This window comes from Sander lucioperca, chromosome 2, assembly GCF_008315115.2.
Source record: "Sander lucioperca isolate FBNREF2018 chromosome 2, SLUC_FBN_1.2, whole genome shotgun sequence".
In the NCBI taxonomy this organism is placed as follows: Eukaryota; Metazoa; Chordata; class Actinopteri; order Perciformes; family Percidae; genus Sander; species Sander lucioperca.
The window spans coordinates 23,421,169-23,445,794 of NC_050174.1; the positions used below are offsets into that span (position 1 = coordinate 23,421,169).

Sequence of the window (24,626 nt, forward strand, 5' to 3'; positions counted from 1 at the left end):
CAGCACTTTCTAACGTCAAAACTCGCAGACCAAACACTACACAATCGGACATGTTTCAGCAGGAATGTGACCCGGAATTGGGGAGAATTTAACAACATTGCCAGCTAAGATGACCGTTAGCATGTAGCTACTATAGTGTTTACTGCCGTTAGCATGTAGCTACTATAGTGGTATACAGCAGTGGTGGCTGGGAGAGCTGTCATCCCATCTTCAAAAGGACACTTATGTACGTTTACACTTCATCGCATTAATAATAGACAGTCTATGGTTATTAGTCAAGACGAAGTATTAGGTGAAAACATTAACGTAAACAACACAACAACGATGTCGCTACACGGTTTTGGATCAGTGACAAGTTTCGAATGTTTGTAGCTATGACTATTGTATAATAAAAATTTAATAAAAAAAGATTTAATAAAAAAGTTGTAATGTTTGGTCGTAAAGTGTTGACACGCTACTTATATACAGTCTATGGTTACAAATCGCACAGGGACATTGTTAGTTTTCTACTACGTAATTATGCGCATGCACAGAACGGATCTTACAGGCGGTACTGGCCAATAAATGCTATTGAAGGGCGGGTCTTGGCGTGGCGGGAGTAACTTCCGGTCACGAAAAAAATACCAATGCAAAATTAAGGAATACGACTTATACACACGTATTTTAATTTCCGAGTTCCATCTACAAATACATCAAAGACAATCGGATAACGAGATTGTTTTTCGTTTTCCGTGTTTTAATATCAAAACAAAAAACGAATAATGGGTTGTTTTCCGTTTTTTGTTTTCCTATTTACTAATGGTAATTGGGAAACTGGCCGTTTTTCGTTTTTGTTTTTTTCCTTTCAAAACGAAAATCCGTTGGCCACCAAGTACACGGACCTGCTAAGCTAACCGTTTCCATCCTTCAAGTTTTGTATTTATTTCATGATAGCCTGTTGTATTTGGATTCTGTTTTTCCGTTGTTGCTGTTCCATATTTTATGTATTTTTATATAATCAACCCAAAGCCACACTCGGGGCGCCTGGGTAGCTCACCTGGTTGAGCGTGCCCCCCGTGTGCAAAGGCTCGGTCCTTACTGCAGCGGTGGTGGGTTCAATTCCACCCTGCAGCCCTCTGCTGCATGTCATTTCCCCTCTCACTCTCCCCACTTCCTATCTACAACAGTCCTGTCTAATAAAGGCCTAAAATGCCCCCCCCCCCCCAAAAAAAAAAATGTATCTATAAAACAAAAAAAGCCACACTCTTAGCCACATTGTACTTCCGTTTGGTTTAAATGCGAGAGCTCCACTTGTACAATTTGAGAAAGCTGTTATAGTAAGCTCTTATAATGTTACCACACTGCACATAGCTGTACATACATACATCTACTGTTTATATGGTTCATTCAGTGTATCCATATTTATTCTGTTTTTCTTATTATTTATTATGTTAATACACTGCATATATATATATATGTATATTATTCTTACTACTAGTATAATGTCACTGCTACTACATTGCACATATCTGTACATGTTGTTCATACATTGTTCATATTACATAGCTATATTCATTGTGCTCTTATAACACTGCAATATATTTATTGTCCTGCCTATGCTATACTTTGTATATCACATTGCACTTTTCTGCTTTTTTTTTGCACTTCTGGTTGGACGCAAACTACATTTGGCTGTCTTTGTACTTGTACTCTGCACAGTGACAATAAAGTTGAATCTAAACTAATCTAATATAAAGGTTTTTTTGTCTGTGCAATGTTATCCCTATGGGATGTCCATGTAACCTAATATTATTTAACCTTTCATATTTATTCTGTTGATTTAATATTGTGTGTAATGGCTTTTTTTCTCTCTTTCTTCTTTTCTTTTCTTATCACGTAAAACAGTAAAACAGTAAACAGTAACAGTAAAACGTATGTACTCCTACCCCTTTATACCCTTTCTATCCTATTAAATGAGTTAGCTACAAAATAATAAGTCTACAGAGATAATAAATCTGTAATCAATGAAAATATATATTCAGAAGTTCTATTCACATTCACATATTTACCCATACACAACAATACTTATACACATACCACACATTGTTCAATATAAGCCCAGGTTATTAATATATTAATTATATATATATATATATATATATATATATGTGTGTGTGTGTGTGTGTGTGTGTGTGTGTGTGTAAACAAATTAAATAAACTAAAAGCTAAACTAAACTGGCCACAAGCAAACCACAAAAGCACAACACACACACACACACACACACACACACACACACACACACACACACACACACACACACACACACACACACACACATATGCACGCAGGTAAAGCAGGTAGGCTAATAACCGTGTGATTTACGGTCTGAGTGTGTCTGGCTGCAGAACAATCACAAGCTGCTGCTCTGCTCCGGTTACATAAGCAGCAGACAGAGCGGCTCTGTGCACCGCGCTGCTCCAGCTGCCCTGTCCTATCTCTTTAAATGAGACAGAGCTGCTCTGCTCTGCTCTGCGTGTGTGCGCGTGTGCGTGTGTGGAGGAGACGTTACGAGAAAGAGAGGGCCACTCTGTTGTGGAGGAGGACTAGGCGATCGAAAACACAACAGAGAGGATCTTTTGGTTCGATTTTGAGTGCTTTCTTTTTGTTGCAGAGGAGGCTCTGCATCGCTTTCTCTCTTCCTTTGACTCGTTCTGATTTTGGACCCGGGGCGCTCCTCTTGTATCTATGGGCTCGGCAGGCGCATCTATCGCCTCCCGATAGGACATAACGGGCAGGGCTGCCTTCTAATCATTATTTATTTCGCTCTCTCTCTCTCTCTCTCTCTCTCTCTCTCTCTCTCTCTTTGCGCCGCAACGTTGGGAGAAACGCGATCGAGAGGAAGCGATAACGGTGCTGATCATGGATTAATGCCCGAGTGAATTTCCATCTGAGAGGTAAGAGATGCTGCGATAAAAAAAATTAAAAAAAAGAGAAAGGCCGGGCGAGGAGGCTGCGTCCATGGGTGCAGAAGGCAGGATATGTGTGTGTGTGTGTGTGTGTGTGTGTGTGTGTGTGTGTGTGTGTGTGTAGCATGTCTGTGCCTGTGATGGATGATGGGCTGTTAGCGTTATGGCAGCAGCATCCATACTGCGGTCCTCTCCGCTCGGACGAGGCGGAGGAGAGCGCACAGAGACCGGGGATGGGGATGGGGATGAGGGGTGGGGGGGGGGTGGAGGCGCGCGCGCTGGGTGCTCCAGCTCTTTGTGTGCACGGTGGGGCCTTTGGGAGCCGGAGCTGATCAGCCGCATCGAGCTGCGTATTATTAACAAACACAATGACGTCATCGTCTCTCCGTGACGCAAGCTCTTCCGTTGTCATTTGTGCAGCAGTGTGATTTCTCTTGTTTCAGTTCTTTTTTTTCTTTTTCTTTCACCAGGTGTTTCTCTGTCAGCTGTTTTCAGCCTCTGTGTACTCCACAGCATGAGAAAGATTACATGTAGGCTAATGATCCTGTACTCCATGACATGTGAAGGATTCCATTTAATGATTTTGACTTAACTACTTAACATGAAATTACCCCCCACCCCCACCCCCTACACCCCTCTTTTCCCTAAGTTAAGATCATCTTAGTATTTGTGAGTTACTTTTGGGATTTCCTGTGGATGTGAACGGTGTTTGCCTGCAAAGCACAAGTTTGTAATGGCTGACCCACTGGTGGTGGTCGTTGGGGACACTTCCCATACTACAACTCAATAATGTTTATTGTTACATCGTGCTCTGTAAATGCCAACATCTTTCAAACTCCACCCCTGTGTGTGTGGTTGTAACTCAGGCTTTCTGCAATGAACGTATAGTCCCCATACCCCAAATGAGATAACCCTGATGACATCAATATAGAGCTGCAAAGATTAATCGATTATCTGTCAACTATTAAATCAATCGCCAACTACATTTTTTCGGTTTTGGTTAGTTCAGATTAATCGGTTTGAGTCATTTTCTATGTAAAGAAAAGTCAAACTTCTCTGATTGTTGTCAGCTTGTTAACTGTGAATACTTTCTAGTTTCTTCTCTCCTCTGGGACAGTGAACTGAATATCTTTGAGTTGTGGACAAAACAAGACATTTGAGGACGTCATCTTGGAGCTTTGTGAAACGCTTATCGACATTTTTCACCATTTTCTGACATTTTATAGGACCAAACAACTAATTCATTTATCTAGATGAGATAATCTACAGATTAATCGACAATGAAAATAATCGTTAGTTGCAGACCTACGTCAATATGACATCATCAGGGTTCTTTTCTCAGACTTGAACAACGCTCCTCCAACACGGTGGTCCATTCAAGATGGCGACCGATGTATGTGAACTCCGAAACTAAGTTGTAGGCTACTAATGCCGACCTTACACCAAACGACTTTTCATGCGATTCCATTGTCGCAGACTATCGATTTAGACCATGTTTTTAAAGTGGAAGGCTGTGGTTGAGGTTCACTGTTGAAGGTACTTTTCACAGTCTCTGCTAATTTAGGGTAGGGATTTATTGTAGTTTTTTTTCTTTCTTTTTTTTATGACTCAATTCAAGTTTGGTCCATTTCATTTATGTTCTATTCATGTGAAGGGACTATGTGACGGCACAAAGGAAAGATGTTTATTATTGCAAAAAGTTGTAATTTAGAAATAATATTTCTCAAGGAAACACACAAAAATGGAGATCTCAATAGGGTGGGTGGGGGGTGGGGGGTATCTTTTCTCATGTCACATATCACGCAACTCTTAAACAGAGTTAGTGGTGATTTATTGGAGTCTTGAGCCTTCAGTGGAGGGACGCTGGATTATTTTGAAATTAAAGGTGGACACTCTTCAATTCATAAATATTACAATTTTTTGATGTAATATTTATGGATTTAAAAGGATACCTCAAGCATGAAATCTGTTTCCCACGCTCTCTTTAAAGCTGACAAATGACTGGATGCTGTTGTCATCGGTGTTTGGTGTTTTAAGCCCCCAACATCGTCTTCCAGGCAGCGCTGCATGGAAGGCACTAGGGTTATGCAAGGGATAGGGGTAGGGTTAAGGTTAAGGTTAGGGTTAGGTGCCTTGAAGTCGATGGTGGGGGCTTAAAACACCATCAAGCGTTCTCATCATCGGAGGAGACTTTGGTGATGTTCCACATGACCAAATGTTGTACCTTTGGGAGATTTCTGATAGTGATGGGACAACCGACTCTTTTACGCGAGTCGGTTCAACCGGACGGTCGTTGGTTGGCCTACCGAGTTAATAGATTCGGTAACTCAAACTTGCCGAGAACCTAGACACCCGTTTGAATATACACTCATGCAGTACCTTCGGTTACGGTCCTTACGGTCTCGTTCAGTAGCCTGGTGCGCGGTCTCCTCGTGACAGCCTACCTACCATGTAGCAACATTCACTTCTCTAACATTTAACTTAACATAACTACCAAGATAACATGACGTGTATTTGTACGTGATGTACTTCCCCATCAATAATATGTGAATTGCCATGAACACAATCATCTAAGCTGCACCGGAAACAAGCCTTGGTTAATAACTCAAACTTGCCGAGAACCAAGACATCGCTTGATTACATTAGACTCGAGCGACCGGTTGCACGGTTACATTCGGTCTCGTTCAGTAGCCTGGTGCGCAGTCTAGGTAGCTAATTTCCTGATTGATTCTACCACCACCACTCCAGTGGAGGCGCTAATGAGCTAGATTAATACACACACAGTAGCAGAAGAATACCAGCTACACACAACGGCACGAATGAGGTAAAAGAAAAAAAACAGGAGTGAGTCGGTTCACTGATGTATGGCACTCGATTCTCCCGGTTCAGTGACACGAGTCGGGTTAATTAACCGGCTCTTCGTTCAGTTCATCAACACTAATTTCTGAATCCTGTTTCCACAAACTAAATAACTCTAGCAGAACTCTTCAGTCGAGGATTGATTTATGGTTAATGGCATCAGAGAGTTTGCCATTTATTTCAGATGTCAACCTTTGTGCTCCATTGTCTGGCCACAAAATGATTACTCTTCGGTTGAGAGGTTCCAAAGATACGAGAAGATCTAGAAGATACAATAATTAAAGATTCGGTCCAGTCAATCGCAAAAGATATTTTCAATTGAAAATAAGTGGGTCCAACCCTAAAATGGGAATTCTTCAAATTTAAAGTAAGGGAAGTAGCAATTCAAATATTGTTAAGGATTAAAATAACTTCATTTTAAGGAAAAACAGCTAATGAGCAAACTGAAGTCTTTCATTTGTGGAGACAATTTATCTTACGTGATCAAATGGATGTCAGTTTGGCTGAAGATGCCTTTTTGAGGTCGGTGGTTAAGTTGTTAATAGAAGGGTTTTTTTTGGGGTTAGGGTTATTTATTTGTTGTTTTTGGTTTAGAAAAAAGAAATAGCAAAGGAAATAATAATACATTCAGTTATTATAGCTTACTGTAATAACATTAGCTCTGGCCATTCTAATATTGCCAATTATGTTACTTCTTTTTATACAGTAGCAACTTATAAAGGTCAGAGTTTATTCAGTCAAAATGTTACATTTTTATGGAAGATTAAACTTGTAGATTTCTGAAAAATGTAAATAAAACTCTGATAGTGATTTCTGAAATTACTGAAGCCGTAAATCAAAAAGGAAATGAATATGAAGTGATGGACTAACAGCATTTAATTTTTGTCGTTAGAGTTTATTAAAAAGATGTATAAATTACGTGCGGACAGAAAGGAGATGTCAATTACAATGAAACGGGGCTTTAATAACTATACCTGAAAAAGTATTTCATTGAAAATTTTTAAATATTGACAAAATTGGATCCCAAGTACATGCTAAATGTATAAAGAGGTCTCACATTCAATCACAAAAGGTAATTTGAGCTGGCGTAGTTGCTGTGGAAGATGTTTCCAGACTAGTTCATCAGAGAGGATATGATGCTACATGCCCTAAAGGGCAACCCTACATGGTTTGAGGACTATAAAGTAGATCTCCCTAGCCATAGTCTATATCCACGACGTTCCACTTCCGGGATTGCTCCGTTGCCGCTGGAAATTCCGCCAGATGACACTCGTTTCGGCCGGATGCAGTGGCACTGTGGCTCTGTCCGGTGCTTAGCTTTGTGATTGGTCTAAAGAAATGCCAATAAACCAGAGCACTTTTTCTCCCATCCCGGAATGCTGTGTGGACTAGCCAGACCCTCCTCCGTAGCGCTGTGGAGGAAGGTCTGGCAATGCGAGACTACCCTAGCCATAACCCCAGGTCATATGGAATATGCTGAGCAGCAGACTAAGGATAAGAGAAGTCACTATAAGAATATGGAGGAAGATGTAGAGATTACCCTTTTCAGCTATCCTATCAGCAGTTGAGTGATACACACACACACACACACACACACACACACACACACACAGCAGACTCATAGCGGTATGCCAGATTCAGAGCCACATGTATGACATAAGCCACAATGTTAACAGCTGTAGCTACCTTGGCCAACAGGCCTTAATTGAGGCAGAAGAGCAATGGCTCCAAGCCCCGCTGCTGTCGCCGATGATGTAGCTGCTGAGTCATTAGGTCATACGGGCTGCATGGAAGAAATGACAGCTGAATTGCACATGTTGGGACATCTAGTTATCAAAGAGCAGTACATAGTGACTCCAGTATATCATGAGCCACCACCAGGTCCTCAAGCACCCTCCCTAATACACAGGGGAAGGCCAAATGCCACTCCAAGCATTTCAATAGGGAATACAAATTCAAAAAGAGTCATCAATTGATTACCGCAGTGAGATCAGTGATTATGGTTACCCCCTGGCCAATGCACCTCAGAGGATTTACAGAGGACCCATTCTGGATAAATGGATGTACATTGCTAGGATTGAGCCTCCACTGTCTGTTTTGCAAGGGCAGCATTGCTGCATCCGGTGGCTTAGTGCCACACAGGACGGTAGTGATTGGTTTAAAGAAAGAAAAGGAAAAATAAGTCTCTGCATCTGTGCTCTGCAGTCGCTACCTCTGTACAGTCCGTTGCAGCCGGAGTCTGACAGCAAGTAGGAGTATATACAGTAGCAGACTTTATACCGTGACAAATCACCAATAAAGGCTTTTAAACCAAATATTACACAACCAGACATGTTTCAGCAGGAATGTGATCCGAAATTGGGTAGAAATTAACAACATCTGCAACCAAGATTACAGCTTTCTCTGACGTTAGCATGTAGCTACATGCAGTTAGCAGTGGACTTTGCATATTCTCCCTGTGTTTACGTGGCTTTCATCTGTATGCTCCGGTTTCCTCCAATCCCCCAAAAACATTTATGTTTGGTTACTGCTCCTGTCAGTGCCCAGGCAAAAAGACTGGAGTTGGTCCCCGGGTTCGGGTGCTCCTATGTAGACCTAAAGGATGGGTTAAATGCAGATGACAAATTTAATTTCTCTGTGAATTACATTTTATTCAGGGTTGTTGACAATTCAACAACCCTTTAAAGTGCCCATATTATGAAAAAATCACTTTTTCTGGGATTTGGGGTGTTATGTTGTGTCTCTGGTGCTTCCACACACATACAAACTTTGAAAAAAATCCACCCATGCTGTTTAGAGTGAGATACGGTTTCTGAATGTGTCCTGCCTTCAGTCTCTGGGTGAGCTGTTCAAAATCGGCACGGCTTGTGACGTCACAAGCTGAAACGAGCAGGCTAACCGCAACCATTAGCTCGTAGCGTTAGCATGCTAACGCTAGCATGCTACCTCGTTCTCAGTAGCAAAGCACTGCTACAACACACATAAGTTCACCATAATCTACAAAAGAACTACTTACATGTGCGCCCTCATTTAGAAGTCTCCCAGCTAATCCTGCCTTGTAACTGACCGAAGTTGTAGAAACAGCCTTTCTTTTACTGTCTATGGAGCTAGCTAGCTGACATGATCTACATCTGAGCTACTGGGCATGTGCAGTGCAATCAAAGATAGTACAGAAGAAGAAGAAGAAAAGAGGTCTCACTGTAGCTAAAACAGAGACCAGCTGAAAAGAGGATCTGCAGTAGTGAGAGAGAGCACTGCAGTACAACAAAAATATGGTGTTTTTTGAAAATTAAACCATGTAAACCTATTCTGGTACAACCTTAAAATACAATTATGAACCTGAAAATGAGCATAATATGGCTGCTTTAACCTTTAACTTTCTATCGATAAAAATCTCCGATAAAGGCTTCTAAACCAAATACTACACAACCGGCCATGTTCCAGCAGGAATGTGATCCGAAATTGGGGAGTAATTAACAACATCTACAACCAAGATTACATGTTTTCCTGATGTTAGCATGTAGCTATGTAGCAGGATATTCCTGCCTAAAGCAGATGATAGAAAACCAGCTCGGTATGAGATCATACGAGGCCAAGAGTAGAAACAACTGTTGAAACCGGAGCGTTTAGAACAGTGGGAGATCTGAGGTTTTGTTTCACAGAGAAAATAGGTTTACCCCATTGTAATCTTTGGCCGCGTTTATTGTGAACATCCAACATTGTAACATTATAGCTATATTTAGCATTATAGACAGAAGATATGGAAAAGCATAATAGGTCTCCTTTAAGTTAGAAGTTGCTCTCTTCATTGCTGATTCATACACCAACTCAAATACTCCCTACGCAGACACCATGTTATGAAAATCCCCACCAACTGGCATTACAGTGGGCCTTCCTGGAGGACGTACAGCTCTCCACAGTCCCCATGTCTGATGATCTGTAGAGAAATGTGGAACAATTATGGAAAAATGTATTCACTACCATGCAAGAAGGTCACACAACGTTCCAAACAGAACCAGGAGGCGATAGAGTTATTGGAGGCAAGACAGTTGTGTGGACCTTGAATGCATTCAGCAGTATGCCATGCCCCTCCTGCATGTCAATGACATGCCCCAAATACATACTTTAAAGAAGGCTGTCATAGCCAACCTCAAAAGCAAAAAAAGGGCCAAACCAGATTCCCTGATTGTGTTAACCTGGCTCCGATCAGAATCATGCAGATGTAAGGTATTTGTCTGTACCAGTGTCTCCTATTCAAGAGCTAACAAGCCCTTCATCCTGCTGCTATGTAGGGTCAGCAAATACCTCAGCTGAAAACAGAGAGACGCAATGTCTTACCAGGGTTAATGTTAGGGATGGAGTGACTGTTCATCTCTCATAATGCTTAATCCTTACTAATATCACTTAAGGTTATCATGATGTATTATTGCTTTGCTGACACAGATAAGCCCTGTGGGGAAGACAGTGTCTCAGTCTGTCATGAGTGATCAATTATATAGCATCAGACAGATCGATTCCCCTGTGTGGCTCTTGTTGGTCTGCTCCTTACTGTATTAGCCACACTGTGACTTCACTCTTACATAGGGCTGCACAATTAATCGCAATTTTATCAAAATTAAAAAAATGGACTAATGCAATAACCAAATCACATTTTTTCCTCATATCTTGCATCCCTAATGTCAAACCCTGTCAGGCAGCAGTGATCCAAACATGGCAGTCTTCTCCCATCTCCCAATCTGTGGCATTGGTCTTACTATGACACCTTGTTTGTAGGACTTTCCTAGGTTTCACATCTCCTAAAACAAATCTTCAAGTAGGCTTTGTTTTGTATGAATTGACCACATTCTAAAATGTGAATTACTCACCTGAAATAATCTCAAAATGTAATTTGGTGACACAATAGCTGTAATAGTTGAAACATTTTTGGCTTATGTTTTTCTCAGTGGCTACTGGTTGATGTGAAATGCATGCAGGGAAATGAGAACACAACTACAGACAAGGACGCAGACTTAGAAAGGCCTTGTGTTTAAATGCACACTGCAAGCGCCCCTAGTTGTTGTGTTCAGGGCTTGACATTAGCACCCGCCAAATGCGGGTAGAATTCAGCAGTGGTCATTCTGACTAGCCCCCTTGGTGGGTGGCTATATTTAGGGCTGTAACGGTATGTGTAATGTGATGTGAAACCAAAGTTCACAAGCGAGATCGTCCCGGAAACTAATTAGCTTCAGTAACACTATGATGAGCGCAAATGAGACACCGGAGCTGGAAGACCTGCCTGCCATCTGCCTATCCGCAGAAATACGCAACCTGGGCCAAATCTGCTTTCCACCATCTCAAAAACATCTCCATACTCCGCACATCACTCACAGACTCTTTGGTGGAGACCCTCATCCATGCCTTCATCACCTCCCATCTGGATTACTGCAGTGGATTCCTGTTCGGGGTACCCAACAAAGCCATGGACAGGCTCCACTATGTACAGAACTCAGCTGCCAGGATTCTCCCCACCAAACCCTGGCAGCACATCACCCCCACCCTCATCCACCTTCCCTGGCTTCCGGTCAAGTCCTGCATCGCATTCAAAAGTCCTTGCACTTGGCAGTTTTCCATTTAGACACTAGGGTCTGACATACAACTTACAATTTGATTATGTTTAAGAAAAGACGTAATCAATATCAACAGGATATACATGTATTAAAGAATAGTGTGCTATTACTTCATGTTGTTCACTGTGAAATGTGAAAGCAGCTGAGGCCTTTTTTGCAGAATTCCCTCTGATTTCTTCAAAGTTACAGTCTCCAATGTGCTGTGTGTTTGCACGTTTGCTTGGTTGGTTAACATCACATAGCCCTTAGAATGCGTGATTTCATGTTGCATATTTTCTCTGTGGTGTTTGGCAGGCTGTTAAAAAATATGCCTAACTTTTTTTTGAATGTGTGCAGTTGATTGAGCAGCAGCACCTTGCCATTTTAACGCTGTGTCCTGTTTTTTTCCGTGTGAATGACAATGACAGCTTTGTGCATTCACTTGCATTCATTACCACGCATAGTCCATTTTTACACATTTTACATTTTACAAACATGAAGCTCTGTGGCCTGTTAGTGCAGACTGAGTTGGCACTCTAGTCATTGACACAGATGAAGGTCAGACAGCCACAGCTGCAGAATAACAGTTATCTCACCATCTCATTATTAAAGGGAAGATACAAAAGAAGTCAGGTGTGTAGTGTCAAGTAGAATCGGTATGACTTCTGTTTTCATGGTGTCAATAATGTTAAGTCTAGACTCTTTAGTTCTGTTCTATGCATAACCGAAGGCACAAATCTTGATCTCATCATTATAAATTATGAACACTAAGTCGAAATGGCCTATAGCGGTCGCCAAGACTGATTACCATCCAGGTAGTCTATATCGACGACGTTTCATTTACGGGATTGTTCCGATTGTTCCGCCGTATGTCCCTCATTTTCAGTCGGATGTCTGTCTTTCTCTTTCTTTGTGTTGGCGTTCTAACCTCCGGTGGATTTCTGAGGACTATGGTTAACTGCTCCTCAGATCTCTGCAGGGTAAATCCAGACAGCTAGCTAGACTATCTGTCCAATCTGAGTTTTGTGTTGCACGACTAAAACTACTTTTGAACGTACACATTCCACCAAAACAAGTTCCTTCCAGAGGCTATTTTGCAGCGGCACCGTCGCCGCGTCCGACGCTTAGTGCCGCCCCAGACGATTGTGATTGGTTTAAAGAAATGCCTATAAACCAGAGCACGTTTTTCTCCCATCCCAGAATGTTGTGTGGACTAGCCAGACCTTCCTCCGCAGCGCTGTGGAGGAAGGTCTGGCAATGCGAGACTGCCATCCAGGCAAAGCAGGCATCTGCCCTGTCTCCCCAAACGTTTAGGGGCCCCAAATGTAGAGTTGTTTCGTTAACTCATACCAGTATCGGAAATGCCTCCGATACTGCCTAAAGATACGCAAGTTAAGGTATCGGAATCAGGAAGGAAACATTGGAATTGGAACATCTCTACCTAAAGCACCCAGGTTATTGCTTGTCAGTTACTTTGTGGTTTTGTTTGATACATTGCAGATTTTGTTGGTAACATGCCCCACTAAAGCACAATCTGAACTTAAAGGATAAGGGCCTTAAGGTGGCTCCTGCATTATTACCTAATTCTGAGGCCCGGTCTTGAAGAGGGGCACTGCCTGTAATATTACACCTTTATTTATTAAGGAATTAATTTGCATTCAATCAAATTACCCACCAAAATAACAGAGGATGGGGTGCCTGCAGGGGCCCGCAACTCACTTTTACCCGGGGCCAACTAATACTACATCTAAAGTGTGCCGTCTAGTTTCCATGTGAGTACGCCTTGCGTCCACACTGTTTCCAGGTGGTGTCAGTAGAGACATCTGTTTACAGTGAAACAGCAGAACAACATGAAAACAGCTAAATCTCTTCTTCTTGGCCCTCATTTTAGTTGGCAAACAACAAAACTGCATCACTGCCAACATCGAAAGAGCGCGAGACAGAAATCATTATTTCATGGCCACGTCGTCTGACAAAATCAACATAAATACAGGTGTGCTGTATCATCGAAATGAGTGAACACAGAGAAAGTTAGAGATGAGAGAAAGTTGTCTCCTTAACTACACTGCTACACAGCCGACGGTGACGAGAAAGCTACAGACACAGCTGGTTACTATGCCCAGTGACAACCTTTTTAGATAAGCTTACTGTGTGCAAAGTGTGTGTAAAGCACTCAAAGTGCAGGATGGAGACTAAACAAACTTCTGGTCCACCACTTAATATGTTTGTGGGAACTCGGAATTGAAGTATGTTCAGCACGCAAAACAAGCCTAATCATTTCTTTTAAAGAATGAATTTGTGTACATTAACACCGTTATGTCCAAACAAATACATGTACCGTTACACCCCTAGTACGTACGTCTCATTCTTGTGAATGCGATATCTCAGGACCACCTGGAAGGAATATCTTCCCATTTGGCACAAACGTCCACTTTGACTCAATGGTGAACTGATTAGATTTTGGTGGTCAAAGGTTAAGGTCACTGTGACCTCACAACATATATTTTTGGCCATAACTCAAGAATTCCTACGCTAATTATGACAACCATTGTCACACAAATGTCTATGACAAAATGATGAGGTGATGACATTTTATAACCCAAAATTCAATGGTCAATTTTACTGTGACATCATAATGTTCTACAAAAATACTTGAGTGATCAATGTTGTCCATTGGCCATTACCCAACACCACAACTCAGGAACAGAAGGGGAGATGACTATTTAATTCAATTCAATTGTATTTATAGTATCAAATCATAACAAGAGTTATCTCGAGACAATTGACAGATAGAGCAGGTCTAACCACACTCTATAATTTACAAAGACCCAACAATTGCCCTAATTCCCACAAGAGCAAGCATTTAGTGCGACAGTGGAGAGGAAAAACTCGCTTTTAGGTAGAAACCTTGGACAGACCCAGTCTCTTGATAGGCGGTGTCTGACGGTGCCGGTTGAGGGTGTGATGAACAGTGGCAATTATAGTCACAATAAAGATAATGGATCAGTGACTAGAAATAGTAGTTGTAGTAGTTCATGGCGTATCAGGGTGTAGCAGGGCTAGCCTATGGGTAAGGTAGTCACTAAGGTAGCCATCCACAGCTACAGTTAATCTTGAGGATTTACTGTGCCACATGTATGTTTAACATTAAAACATGACTTATAAAATCATGCCAACAATTATTATTTCAATAGCTAAGTATTTTATGCACTAAGAAGTTATATATAAAGGCTTCAGGCCACACTACACGTTATTGTAGGCCCAGTTTAATATGCAACTTAATATCATATGACCTATGTAACCTGGATCCGTCTCTCTTTCAGTTAAGTTATCCTTGGCTTAAAAAAACGTTGAAGACCCTTGGTGTAGGTGACGAATTCAGCCTTTGCAGACGTTCTGTGAATCCTGGAATTCAGATGGACTAAGGGGGAAATGGAACTGAGTGATTCATGCCGCTCTGTTTCACAGCATGTGTTGCCTTTTCCCTCATGACAGAGGTCTTTTGCAGTGAAACCCCACATCACTATTTGTAGTAACACTGTGTTGTTGTGGTCATCTTTGACCTCCGGCTCGGTGCGATAAACAGTGATAGTGATTTTCTCTTCACCCCAGTTTGTTAAACCCAGTGGCAGTGCTGTTATTTAATGTTGTTCAGCAGGGGAGAGTCAACTTTACAGACAGTTAACCTTTCAAAATATACTCAGTGTAACAACTAAAGGACAGTTGTATAAGTGAATGTACAGTATGATACATGTGTGTGAATGTGAAATGCCAGGTTTAAAGAAATGGGTAAATATGTATGATACATAATAATTAGAGATGGTCCGATACCATTTTTTGCTACCCGATACCGATTCTGATACCCTGAACTTGCGTTTCGGCCGATACCGAGTACCAATCCGATACCAGTGTGTCATATATTTTATTATGTTTTAACATCTGTATACTACTATCCCTGTATGGATGTGATATGATTTCTATCTTTGTTGTCAGTCTGGCTCAGGTTAAACTCTTTGTGAAACATGAACAAACAAACAATGAACGCCACAGAACTTTCTTTTATTATCCAGTTGGACAGTCAGTTATAACGGAAAAAGAACATAAATAAACTACTTTAACGTAGATTTTCTTTAGGGCTTTATTACGTGGTATCGGATCGGTGCATAAACTCCAGTACTTCCCGATACCGATACCAGCGTTTTAGGCAGTATCGGAGCCGATACCGATACTGGTATCGGTATCAGAACATCTCTAATAATAATATACATAATGATAGTGAAGTCAAGTTTATTTATATAGCCCGATATAACATGTAAGTAACATATACCATGTTACATTAGGGTAAAAACACTTTTTAAAAGGATGTGCATACAAATACTCTTCATACAACAGTAATGCACAATTACTATTGTACACACATTTGTTAGTCTTAAAGTATCTATTTATACATACATAGACGTTTTGTCTATGTGGATTGTATCCATGAAAATGATGAGATTGACAGTAAAACACAGAGTTGTTACTTTTAAATTTGGTTGTAATGCTTTTATTACCAACAGAAGGCGCTGACAGAGACACCACAGCCCCATACAGACATAACAGACGGAGGATTGGTAAATATAGATTTTGCTGTAGCTGTGCATTCATTACCTTGCAGTGAATGTGCAAAATTTTATTTTAGCCGGGCTGTGACATCTGAGTGAATATTCTCTTCATCTGTTCCCTGATGGCTTAGCCCGACATTGCTCTGAAACATGTTTACTCTAAAAAAAATAATAATAACTTTTCACAGTGCTTCTGTAGCCAGTCTAGTTGACAACACTGTTGTATTATGTAATGGATGAACCTCGGTGATGCTACAGCGGAGGCTGAGCCAGGCTCCATCTGCTAAGGGACCGACAACAAATATTTAAAAGTGATAAAACGTAAAAGGCTACCGGATGTGGTCATATCAAAAAAGGTGCTGTTAAAAACTGGTCGGAATGCACATATATGTGGGTGTATGTGTAAATAGATGTGGTAGGTGTTAGTAGTGCAGCTGTTTGTATCAGTAGAGTGGGGCAGAGAGATGGTGTTTTGTGTGAAGCCCTATAGTCAGCATGTTACATAAGTGAGCTGTTTGAGCCTGTGAGCTGTCCTCCTGCTGCTGATACAGTGAGATCACAGAGAACAGACTCGACGAGGCCATGGCCCGCAGCATTCATTTACACTATGATGTGTTTTCACTTGGATACAACATCCAGCTCTGTTGAATGCAAACAACAAAAGAGAAGCCACCTATTCAAACAGCATGCTGATGATAGTTACGACAACTTCCGCTCAGCAGACATTTCCCTCTAAAAACTGCTTTTCTCTAAATATTATTATAAGCTGAGTAATTTTTGCATTGATGGTCAGACAAAATAGATGAATGAAATAGTGGAGGGCTATATATAGTAGATAGATCATTATGTAGATGAAAGTCTTGATAAATTACATTTTCTGATAAATGAACTGACACATAGTGAGTGAAAATTCGCTCTCAGCCTTGGAACTATTAGTTTGACAAAGTAATCATAACTCAAGGTCCATTTACAAGCTTTTTTCCAGAGCTTTCTAGAAAAAACATCTACAAACGTACATCAGTGGATGGAGTTTGCTCAGTTGGAGCTGGTATAATTGTAATTTTGAAACGTCGGTAATGTGGTAACAGGTGGCAGTATATGGAGGGAGATGGCAACTGAGCAAACTCAGTGAAATGTGGTTGGAAGTCCTCGATAAAGCTAAGTAAAGCTAAGATAAAGTAAGTGGACCTTGAGTTAAGAATATTTAGTCACATTTGTAACAGTTAGAGAAGTAATTGGGCAATATCTACTTTGGGCTAAACTAGTAGAATTGTCACAACGCTGCGAAATGCATGTAATTTCTGGCACTTGTGCCATAAAATAGTGCTACTTTAAGTTGGATGGCAGCTGTAGTCAGCCTAGAATTACTCTATATCCACGACCCTCCACTTCCGGGATTGGTCCATTGCCGCCAGAACATCCACCGGATGCATGTCTTTTCGGCCGGATGTCCGTTAGCTCACGCTTTCTTTGTGTTGGCATTCTAAACTCTGGTGGATTTCTGAGGACTATGGTTAACTGCTCCTCAGATCTCTGCAGGGTAAATCCAGACAGCTAGCTAAACTATCTGTCCAATCTGAGTTCCCGTTGCACGTCTAAAACAACTTTTGAACGAACACCTTCCACCAAAACAAGTTCTTTCCTGAGGCTATTTTGCAGCGGCACTGTGGCTCTGTCTGGCACTTAGCACCGCCCAAGACAATTGTGATTGGTTTAAAGAAATACCAATAAACCAGAGCATGTTTTTTTCCCATCCAGGAATGCTGTATGGACTAATCAGACCCTCCTCCGCAGCACTGTGGAGGAAGGTCTGGCTAAGCGAGACTAGCTTAGAATGGATTCCAATAGCAAAAATTATGTAAAATCCGAGGAACTGTAGAGCTTCTTGAGATAAGTATTTGTGAAAATAAGATGGTGCTCTTTGGTAGGGGGCATGAACAAATCCAGTAGGCATCAAGGAAAAAAATGTCTTCAGAAAAAATGTAAAATGCCATTAAATATCTGGCACATTCTCACTAGAATCAAATTACAAACATCACTTCAACGCGTTTCAGCGTCAAGCCTTCTTCAGGAAGTTACAGGCAAAAGAATGAGGTTAAACAATATAAAACACAAGGTGTGAGCAAATCAGCAGGTGCAGACATTGAGTAATCGTAGGGTCCAAATCCAAATATGTGTTTGAATGAATGTAATACGTTTTTGTGTCATTTTAAGTATTTAGTATGTTTTCTAATAGCATAGAAGTGAGTAAAAGCATTTAGCAAAATGTTGTCACTTGGAGAGGTTTTGGAGAGGTTTTGGCACACCGGTGACACCTGTAATACCAAATACTGAAAACTCCCTAGCTCCCATTAGGTTAGGACTAGAGTTCTGAAACTGTATAGAGTTCTTGTTGACAAGGTGTAGAATGTATATGTTGTGTTCTGCATAGTGTGGCACAAAGTATGTTTTAGTTATTTTATTTTTAGACCAAAATGAAAATTTGAACCATGTTTGAACTGCTGTAGTGTATGTCGTGTTTTAATTACATGCTAATTAAGCACATTTTCAGAAACTAGAAGAATTTAGGTTTCAAATGAAGCCTCATACATGCATTTTGGCCTTGCAATTCTTCTGTTAGTATGCTTTTTCCCTTTGGGATAGGGAAATAGACAGAAATCAAGCAAAAAGAGGTGGATTTCAACAGGCTAAACTCTGGTGGATTCATGAGGACTATAGTTAACTGCTCCTCTGATCTTTGCAGGGTAAATCCAGACAGCTAGCTAGACTATCTGTCCAATCTCAGTTTTTCCGCCCAAGACGATTTTGATTGGTTTAAAGAAATACCAAAAACCAGAGCATGTTTTTCTCCCATCCCAGAATGCTGTAGGGCCTGCCAGATCCTCCTCCGCTGTGGAGGAAGGTCTGACAATGCAAGACTAGTCCAGGGTAATGTGTTGCTCGTAATTGAAAATCCAGAAGCTTTCTCGTTGGTTGAGCTGTTTGATCCTATCACCTCCACGTATTGATCCTGGGATATAATCTATGCCTATTGCTTTCTGGATAGATGGGTTGATATTATGTTTTTCTTTAAATTGTCTAACCATTGGATAGTCATCATTTTGGGTCTTAATCACATACTTATGTTCTGACAGTCTGTGTTGTAGTCTGCGTTTAGTTCTTCCAGTATAACACATTGCACTAAGGGCATTCCAATTTGTAAATGACAAATGTTGTCTTACAATATATAAAATGTCTTATTTCATAGTTTTTATTTCCATGGATATCCTGAAAGCTTTTGACAGCACTTTAAAAGATTAGAGCAGTAATTACAATATCCACAGTGAAAACTGCCACAAGGTTTTGAGGGTAGCCAGGTAGAACAGAATCATTTTAAGTTTAAAAACTCAGTATTTAATGTCCAATAATCTTAATATGTATATGTTTATTTTCAATGTTTTTTAATTAACCACAACTCAAAGATATTGAATTATAAAAACATAAAATCATTTACTTCAAAACTTATAGTATTTGTGACTTCTGATTGTCCTTTATAGATTAGTCTTCGCACACAAGTTTTCAGTGTTTAACAGCACACTGATCCACTCTTTTCTCTTTCACCAGGTTCCCAATGTTGAACATGTCCACCCCCAGCGAGCTGAAGTCATCCTGCGTGACTCGCAACGGCATGGTGAAGTTGCCCCCCAGCCAGCCCAATGGTCTGGGCAGTGCGAGTATCACCAAGGGGACACCTGCTGCCAAGAACCGTCTGTGCCAGTCCTCCTCGGTACCCTCCATTCTGCCTCCTCCGCCATCCTCCCTTCCCTACCACCTCCACCACCACCTGGACAGCCCTGGCATGCCCAACTCAGCAGCCTCTCTCTTAGGCTCTGACATGGAGCCTGGAAAGCCTCTGGTGGGCTTGAAGTCGTCCCTTCGTCAGCTTCCCCCTCTCACTCTACCCAAACCCATGTTGCTGGAGCGCCAGCAAGTCCTGGATGAGAAGCTGCTCAACCGATTGCTCTGGTACTTCACCACAGCTGAAAAATGTGTACTGGCGCAGGTATGCAAGACATGGCGCAAGGTGCTGTACCAGCCCAAGTTCTGGGAGGCTGTTACACCCATCTTGCATGCCAAGGAGTTATATACCCTGCTGCCCAATGGGGAGAAGGAGTTTGTCAGTCTGCAGGCCTTCGCCCTGCGTGGCTTCCAGTGTTTTTGCCTAGTGGGCGTCTCAGACCTGGACATTTGTGAGTTCATCGACAACTACCCGCTGTCCAAGAAAGGTGTTCGCTCAGTCAGTCTCAAGAGGTCCACCATCACAGATGCCGGTTTGGAGGTGAGTCAGGATCTGTTTGGAAAAGACAGAGGTTATTGGATAAGAATTTTCCCTAAACTTAGAGACATGACATGGCAGGGAATTCAGAGTCAGCCCTGGGATATAAGGGCCTTTTACACTTGCCTTGTTTAGTTCGGTTGAATTGAACGCTGGTTTACCGCCTTGGTGCGGTTTGTTTGGGCAGGTGTGAACACAGCAATCGCACTCGAGCGCAGACCAAAACAACCGGGCCGAGACCACTTTGAGGAGATAGTCTTGGTCCGGTTACAAACGAACTCTGGTTTGCTTGAGTACGGTTTGTTTCTGGTGAGAACTTGTTCCGACCTTAGCCCAACTTAACTACCAGATGTACTTCGCAAGTTTGGGCTATACGGGTCCTGCGGTCAAGTAGCAGGGAACGTAGCAGACGTAATAACAAAAAATAATAAAGTTATTCAAATTAAACAAGCTGGTTTGACCATAGAGATGCGAGAAATACGCACTCGTCCAGAAAACAGGACCTTCTTCCTCTATTTACTCCCGCCCCAGACACATCTGACCGATAAGCAGAGTGAACGTTCTCGCATGGGTTGTAATGATGGATTTTGATTCTGTTGGATTTTTTTCCTGTGTGAAACAAACACAAACAAAGGGAAAAACGCTCTAAGTTTACAAACTCCTCCACTGATACGAATGAACTAAAGTTGTGAAAATGCCCAAGCTCTCCCTTGCAGTCTCAGCAGGCAACAAAGTAGTGGCACTGGTCAGCAACAGATGTGAGCAGCCACTAATATATTATAGTTATTTGTGAAAAAATACATATCCTTCTGATCTGCACCTGTTACAAACTGATACCAACTCAACATCTCCTCCATGTTTACCATATGTTGCCTTGAAAATGTTTATTTCCACAGCATTAATTCCATCAGTACATCTTCATGTCATACTCACGTCTCTGCTGCTCTGAGGTTCTCTTGTTAACAGAAATACCCTTTTCAAACATTATTTATTTCCATGCTCCCTGTAGTTTGCCATTTTATTTTGGCTTTCAGTGTTCAGCTACTGTTAATGGAACTCAACACGTCCTGCACAGATGTTTCACATTAAAAGCACTCCAGTGGCTCAAATCCTCTGTTTGTTCTTACTCTTGTAATTTGAAATGTATACAGTAAATGTTGAGTTTCATTAGCACTGGCTATACATTGATTGCAAAATAATGGAAAGGAGAAGTGATAGGACATCATTTATGAATGAAAACAGTGTTAACAAGAGAACGTGAGAGACTCTGTAGTACTGATTGAATTAGTGCTGTGGGAAAATTAACCTTATGAGCCCTTAAGGTACAGGTAATTTTACCCCTCCTCAACGTTCACGGTATCCTAGTCCAGTGCCATCACTGGTGGGATGTTAAACCAGTTACCTTTTAGTCTGATTTTGGTTGAGTCTGTATATAAGTGGATATGTGTGCACATTAGCCAGCATAGCATTTGGTTTGTATTAGGCAGCAGTGGCAAAACATGCGAAGACACTTTGATTTTTCCTTTACTTCTATTCTCATAATCTCTGCCTTTCTGCTGTCATATTCCATTGCTACTGTTGGAACAAAAGAGGCCTACTAGTGTTGCTCAGCTGGCTCTTCATATCTGCTATTCTGGGATGAGTGGATGGTTGCCATGGTGAAAACTGAAATTGTTGGCTGCATGATCTATATATGGACTTTCCTATTGCAGGGTTCTGATTTGTGCATTAGCATTTTGATGCACCTTAAACAGAAAAAAGAAAATAAAGCAAAGCAAAGTAAAAATTAGTATGGAGACCCAAAGAGTTTAATATAAATGGTGATGTGAAATAATTCAAAATCCGCTCTATATTATGAAATGCTATTTCAATCGGCTTCTTTATTCTTTTCATTAAGTTCATTAGAGTTTATTGCAGGTCATTTTTTTTATTTCATTCTATTCCAATGAATGGATCCCATTCAATAAATTCCATTTATTATTTAATTTAGTTTTCTTTACAGAGTCTTTGTCTGTCATGTCTTGTTTGTATGTCATTACCACAGCCAATAATGTAATTATTGTTTTAACACTAGTCTTGCTTACCAGATATACAGTGCTGGGACAAAGGGATGTCCCTCCCCTTCTGCTGTCTCTGCTATCTATTTTGCAAAGGCACCGTCGCCGCATCCGGGGCTTAGTGCCGCCCAGGATGGTTGTGATTGGTTTAAAGAAATACAAACAAGCCAAAGCAGTCTTTCCCCTTATCCTAGAATAGGTAAGCGGTGCAGCCAGACCTTACTCCAGCACTGATGCAGCGCTATGTGGTCGGGCAAGACTACCAAAACACAAACAAAAGGCATTTCCGCTGCTTATGTCCAAAGATAATATACACAGACTAATAACCAAAACCAGATTAAGAGTAATAATATTTATGTACCCAGATAAATTCCCAAATAAAAGCCAGTATTTAAGTAATCTCAAAAAATAGATGGGTCCAAAGCCAGGAAAAATGGATAAAGTTAGCTTGCTAATAAAAAAAAAACTTCATAAGCTCCTATTTAGTATTTCTAAGTAGTATACAAACAATGGCTTATAACACTCTACATTGTAGTTGTAAGCCGATACAAGGACAATTTTAGGTGTTTATTAAAGGTCCCGTGGCATGAAAATTTCACTTTATGAGGTTTTTTAACATTAATATGAGTTCCCCCAGCCTGCTTATGGTCCCCCAGTGGCTAGAAATGGCGATAGGTGTAAACCGAGCCCTGGGTGTCCTGCTCTGTCTTTGAGAAAATGAAAGCTCAGATGGGCCGATCTGGAATCTCCTCCTTATGTTGTCATAAGGGGAAAGGTTACCTCCCCTTTCTCTGCTTTGCCCGCCCAGAGAATTTGGCCCACCCATGAGAGAGAGACATCATGGCTTTGAAACGAGCAAAGTGACAGTTGGTCAAGGCCACACCCCCACCCTCCACCTTGCCCCCCCCCTCTCTCCTCCTCAATAGCTACAGACACAGAAATGGCACATAATAAGGAAAGCTCATTGTGGGACTGGTTCTAGTGGCTGTAATTCTGCACCAAGGCTGAATTTCGGGAAAGAGATTTCAGATACAGTATTAGGGGACCACTAAGGTCGATATAAAAGCATCCAAAAAGCAGCATGTCATAGGACCTTTAATGTACAGTAGCCTATTTGTCAGCAATTATAACTTCTCCAGTGAAGAGACATTTTATATTATTAAAACTATGTTTTGTGTGGCGCTATTTTACAGTACATTAGTATAATAAGTCATGTCATACTCGCCGCTCTGCTGCCCTCTTTTCTGCTCTTTCTCTTTCTGCTCTGCTCTTTTTCTCTCTAATAGAAATATTGTTTTTATTCATTAATTCTTTCCATATTATTTCCATAGTTTGTGATTGCTCTTGACCTAGCATAAACTCAACTCTTCCTCAGAAGAAGGTTGATTAACACCAACCAAAACAAACTAAAAACTAAAAACAAAAGCTGCCATAACTCTCTCATTGTGAAAAGAAAGAAACAGGATGAAATAATATTTCATAATACTGACCTACATTTTCAAATGTTTATTTGATTATTCCACAATTTCATGGTAATATTACATAGTTGCCTGTCTGTATGTATAATAAAAATAATATATTAGAATTTTCTCCAGATTATGAACCAATAATAATAAAAGAAATTCCACAGATTTTCATTCTGGATCACTGCTAAAAACTATATATATATATATATATATATATATATATATATATATATATATATATATATATATATATATATATATATATATATATATATATATTATTGGGGCTGCTCATTAGATAGATAATTAGATAGGGGTGGAATAAAAACATATTTGTGACTACAGCTTTACATGCTGATGAGAACATTTTACAACTGTAGACACTAACTTTAAGTAGGATTCCTGTGTTTGGTTAAATATTAAATAATGCTGCACAAGTGCAACCTTTGTATTACTGTGATTGAGATTGATTGATGAGTTCTGCTGCTTTTCTGATTAGTCAGGTATGGCAGTGACTCCCAACCAGGGGTACGTGTAACCCCCAGAGGGTACTTCTGCAAGTACCAGGGGGTACGTGGAACGATCGTAGCGTAGCTCAATTGACTAAAAAAAAAAAAAAAATAGAAATTATGATTTGATTGGAAGAATATATCCACAAATTAACATGAAGTCAACTAAATACCTGAACAGTACAAGTTGCAGTTATGCAAGTGTATTAAAACTATAGCAAGCAAGCACAGACGTTTAGCTAAAGGTAATGAATAAATGGTAGAAGTAACTAGTTAAAAGTAATG

The 24,626-nt window shown here is 40.8% G+C and overlaps 1 protein-coding gene across 2 annotated transcripts in view; it reads left to right on the plus strand.

Annotated features, from left to right (window-relative positions):
- The first annotated feature begins 2,450 nt into the window (after window positions 1-2,450).
- fbxl16 (F-box and leucine-rich repeat protein 16) overlaps window positions 2,451-24,626 on the plus strand; it is a 35,100-nt gene continuing 12,924 nt past the window's right edge. The window contains exons 1-3 of one of the 2 annotated variants that reach the window (XM_035995104.1): window positions 2,452-2,812; window positions 2,845-2,934; window positions 19,598-20,312. In XM_035995104.1, the coding sequence (XP_035850997.1) occupies window positions 19,605-20,312 (708 nt within the window). In that variant the 5' untranslated portion in view covers window positions 2,452-2,812; window positions 2,845-2,934; window positions 19,598-19,604. Of the gene's footprint in view, window positions 2,935-19,597; window positions 20,313-24,626 lie in introns of both variants that reach the window. The other variant, XM_031292607.2, reaches the window with a different exon arrangement.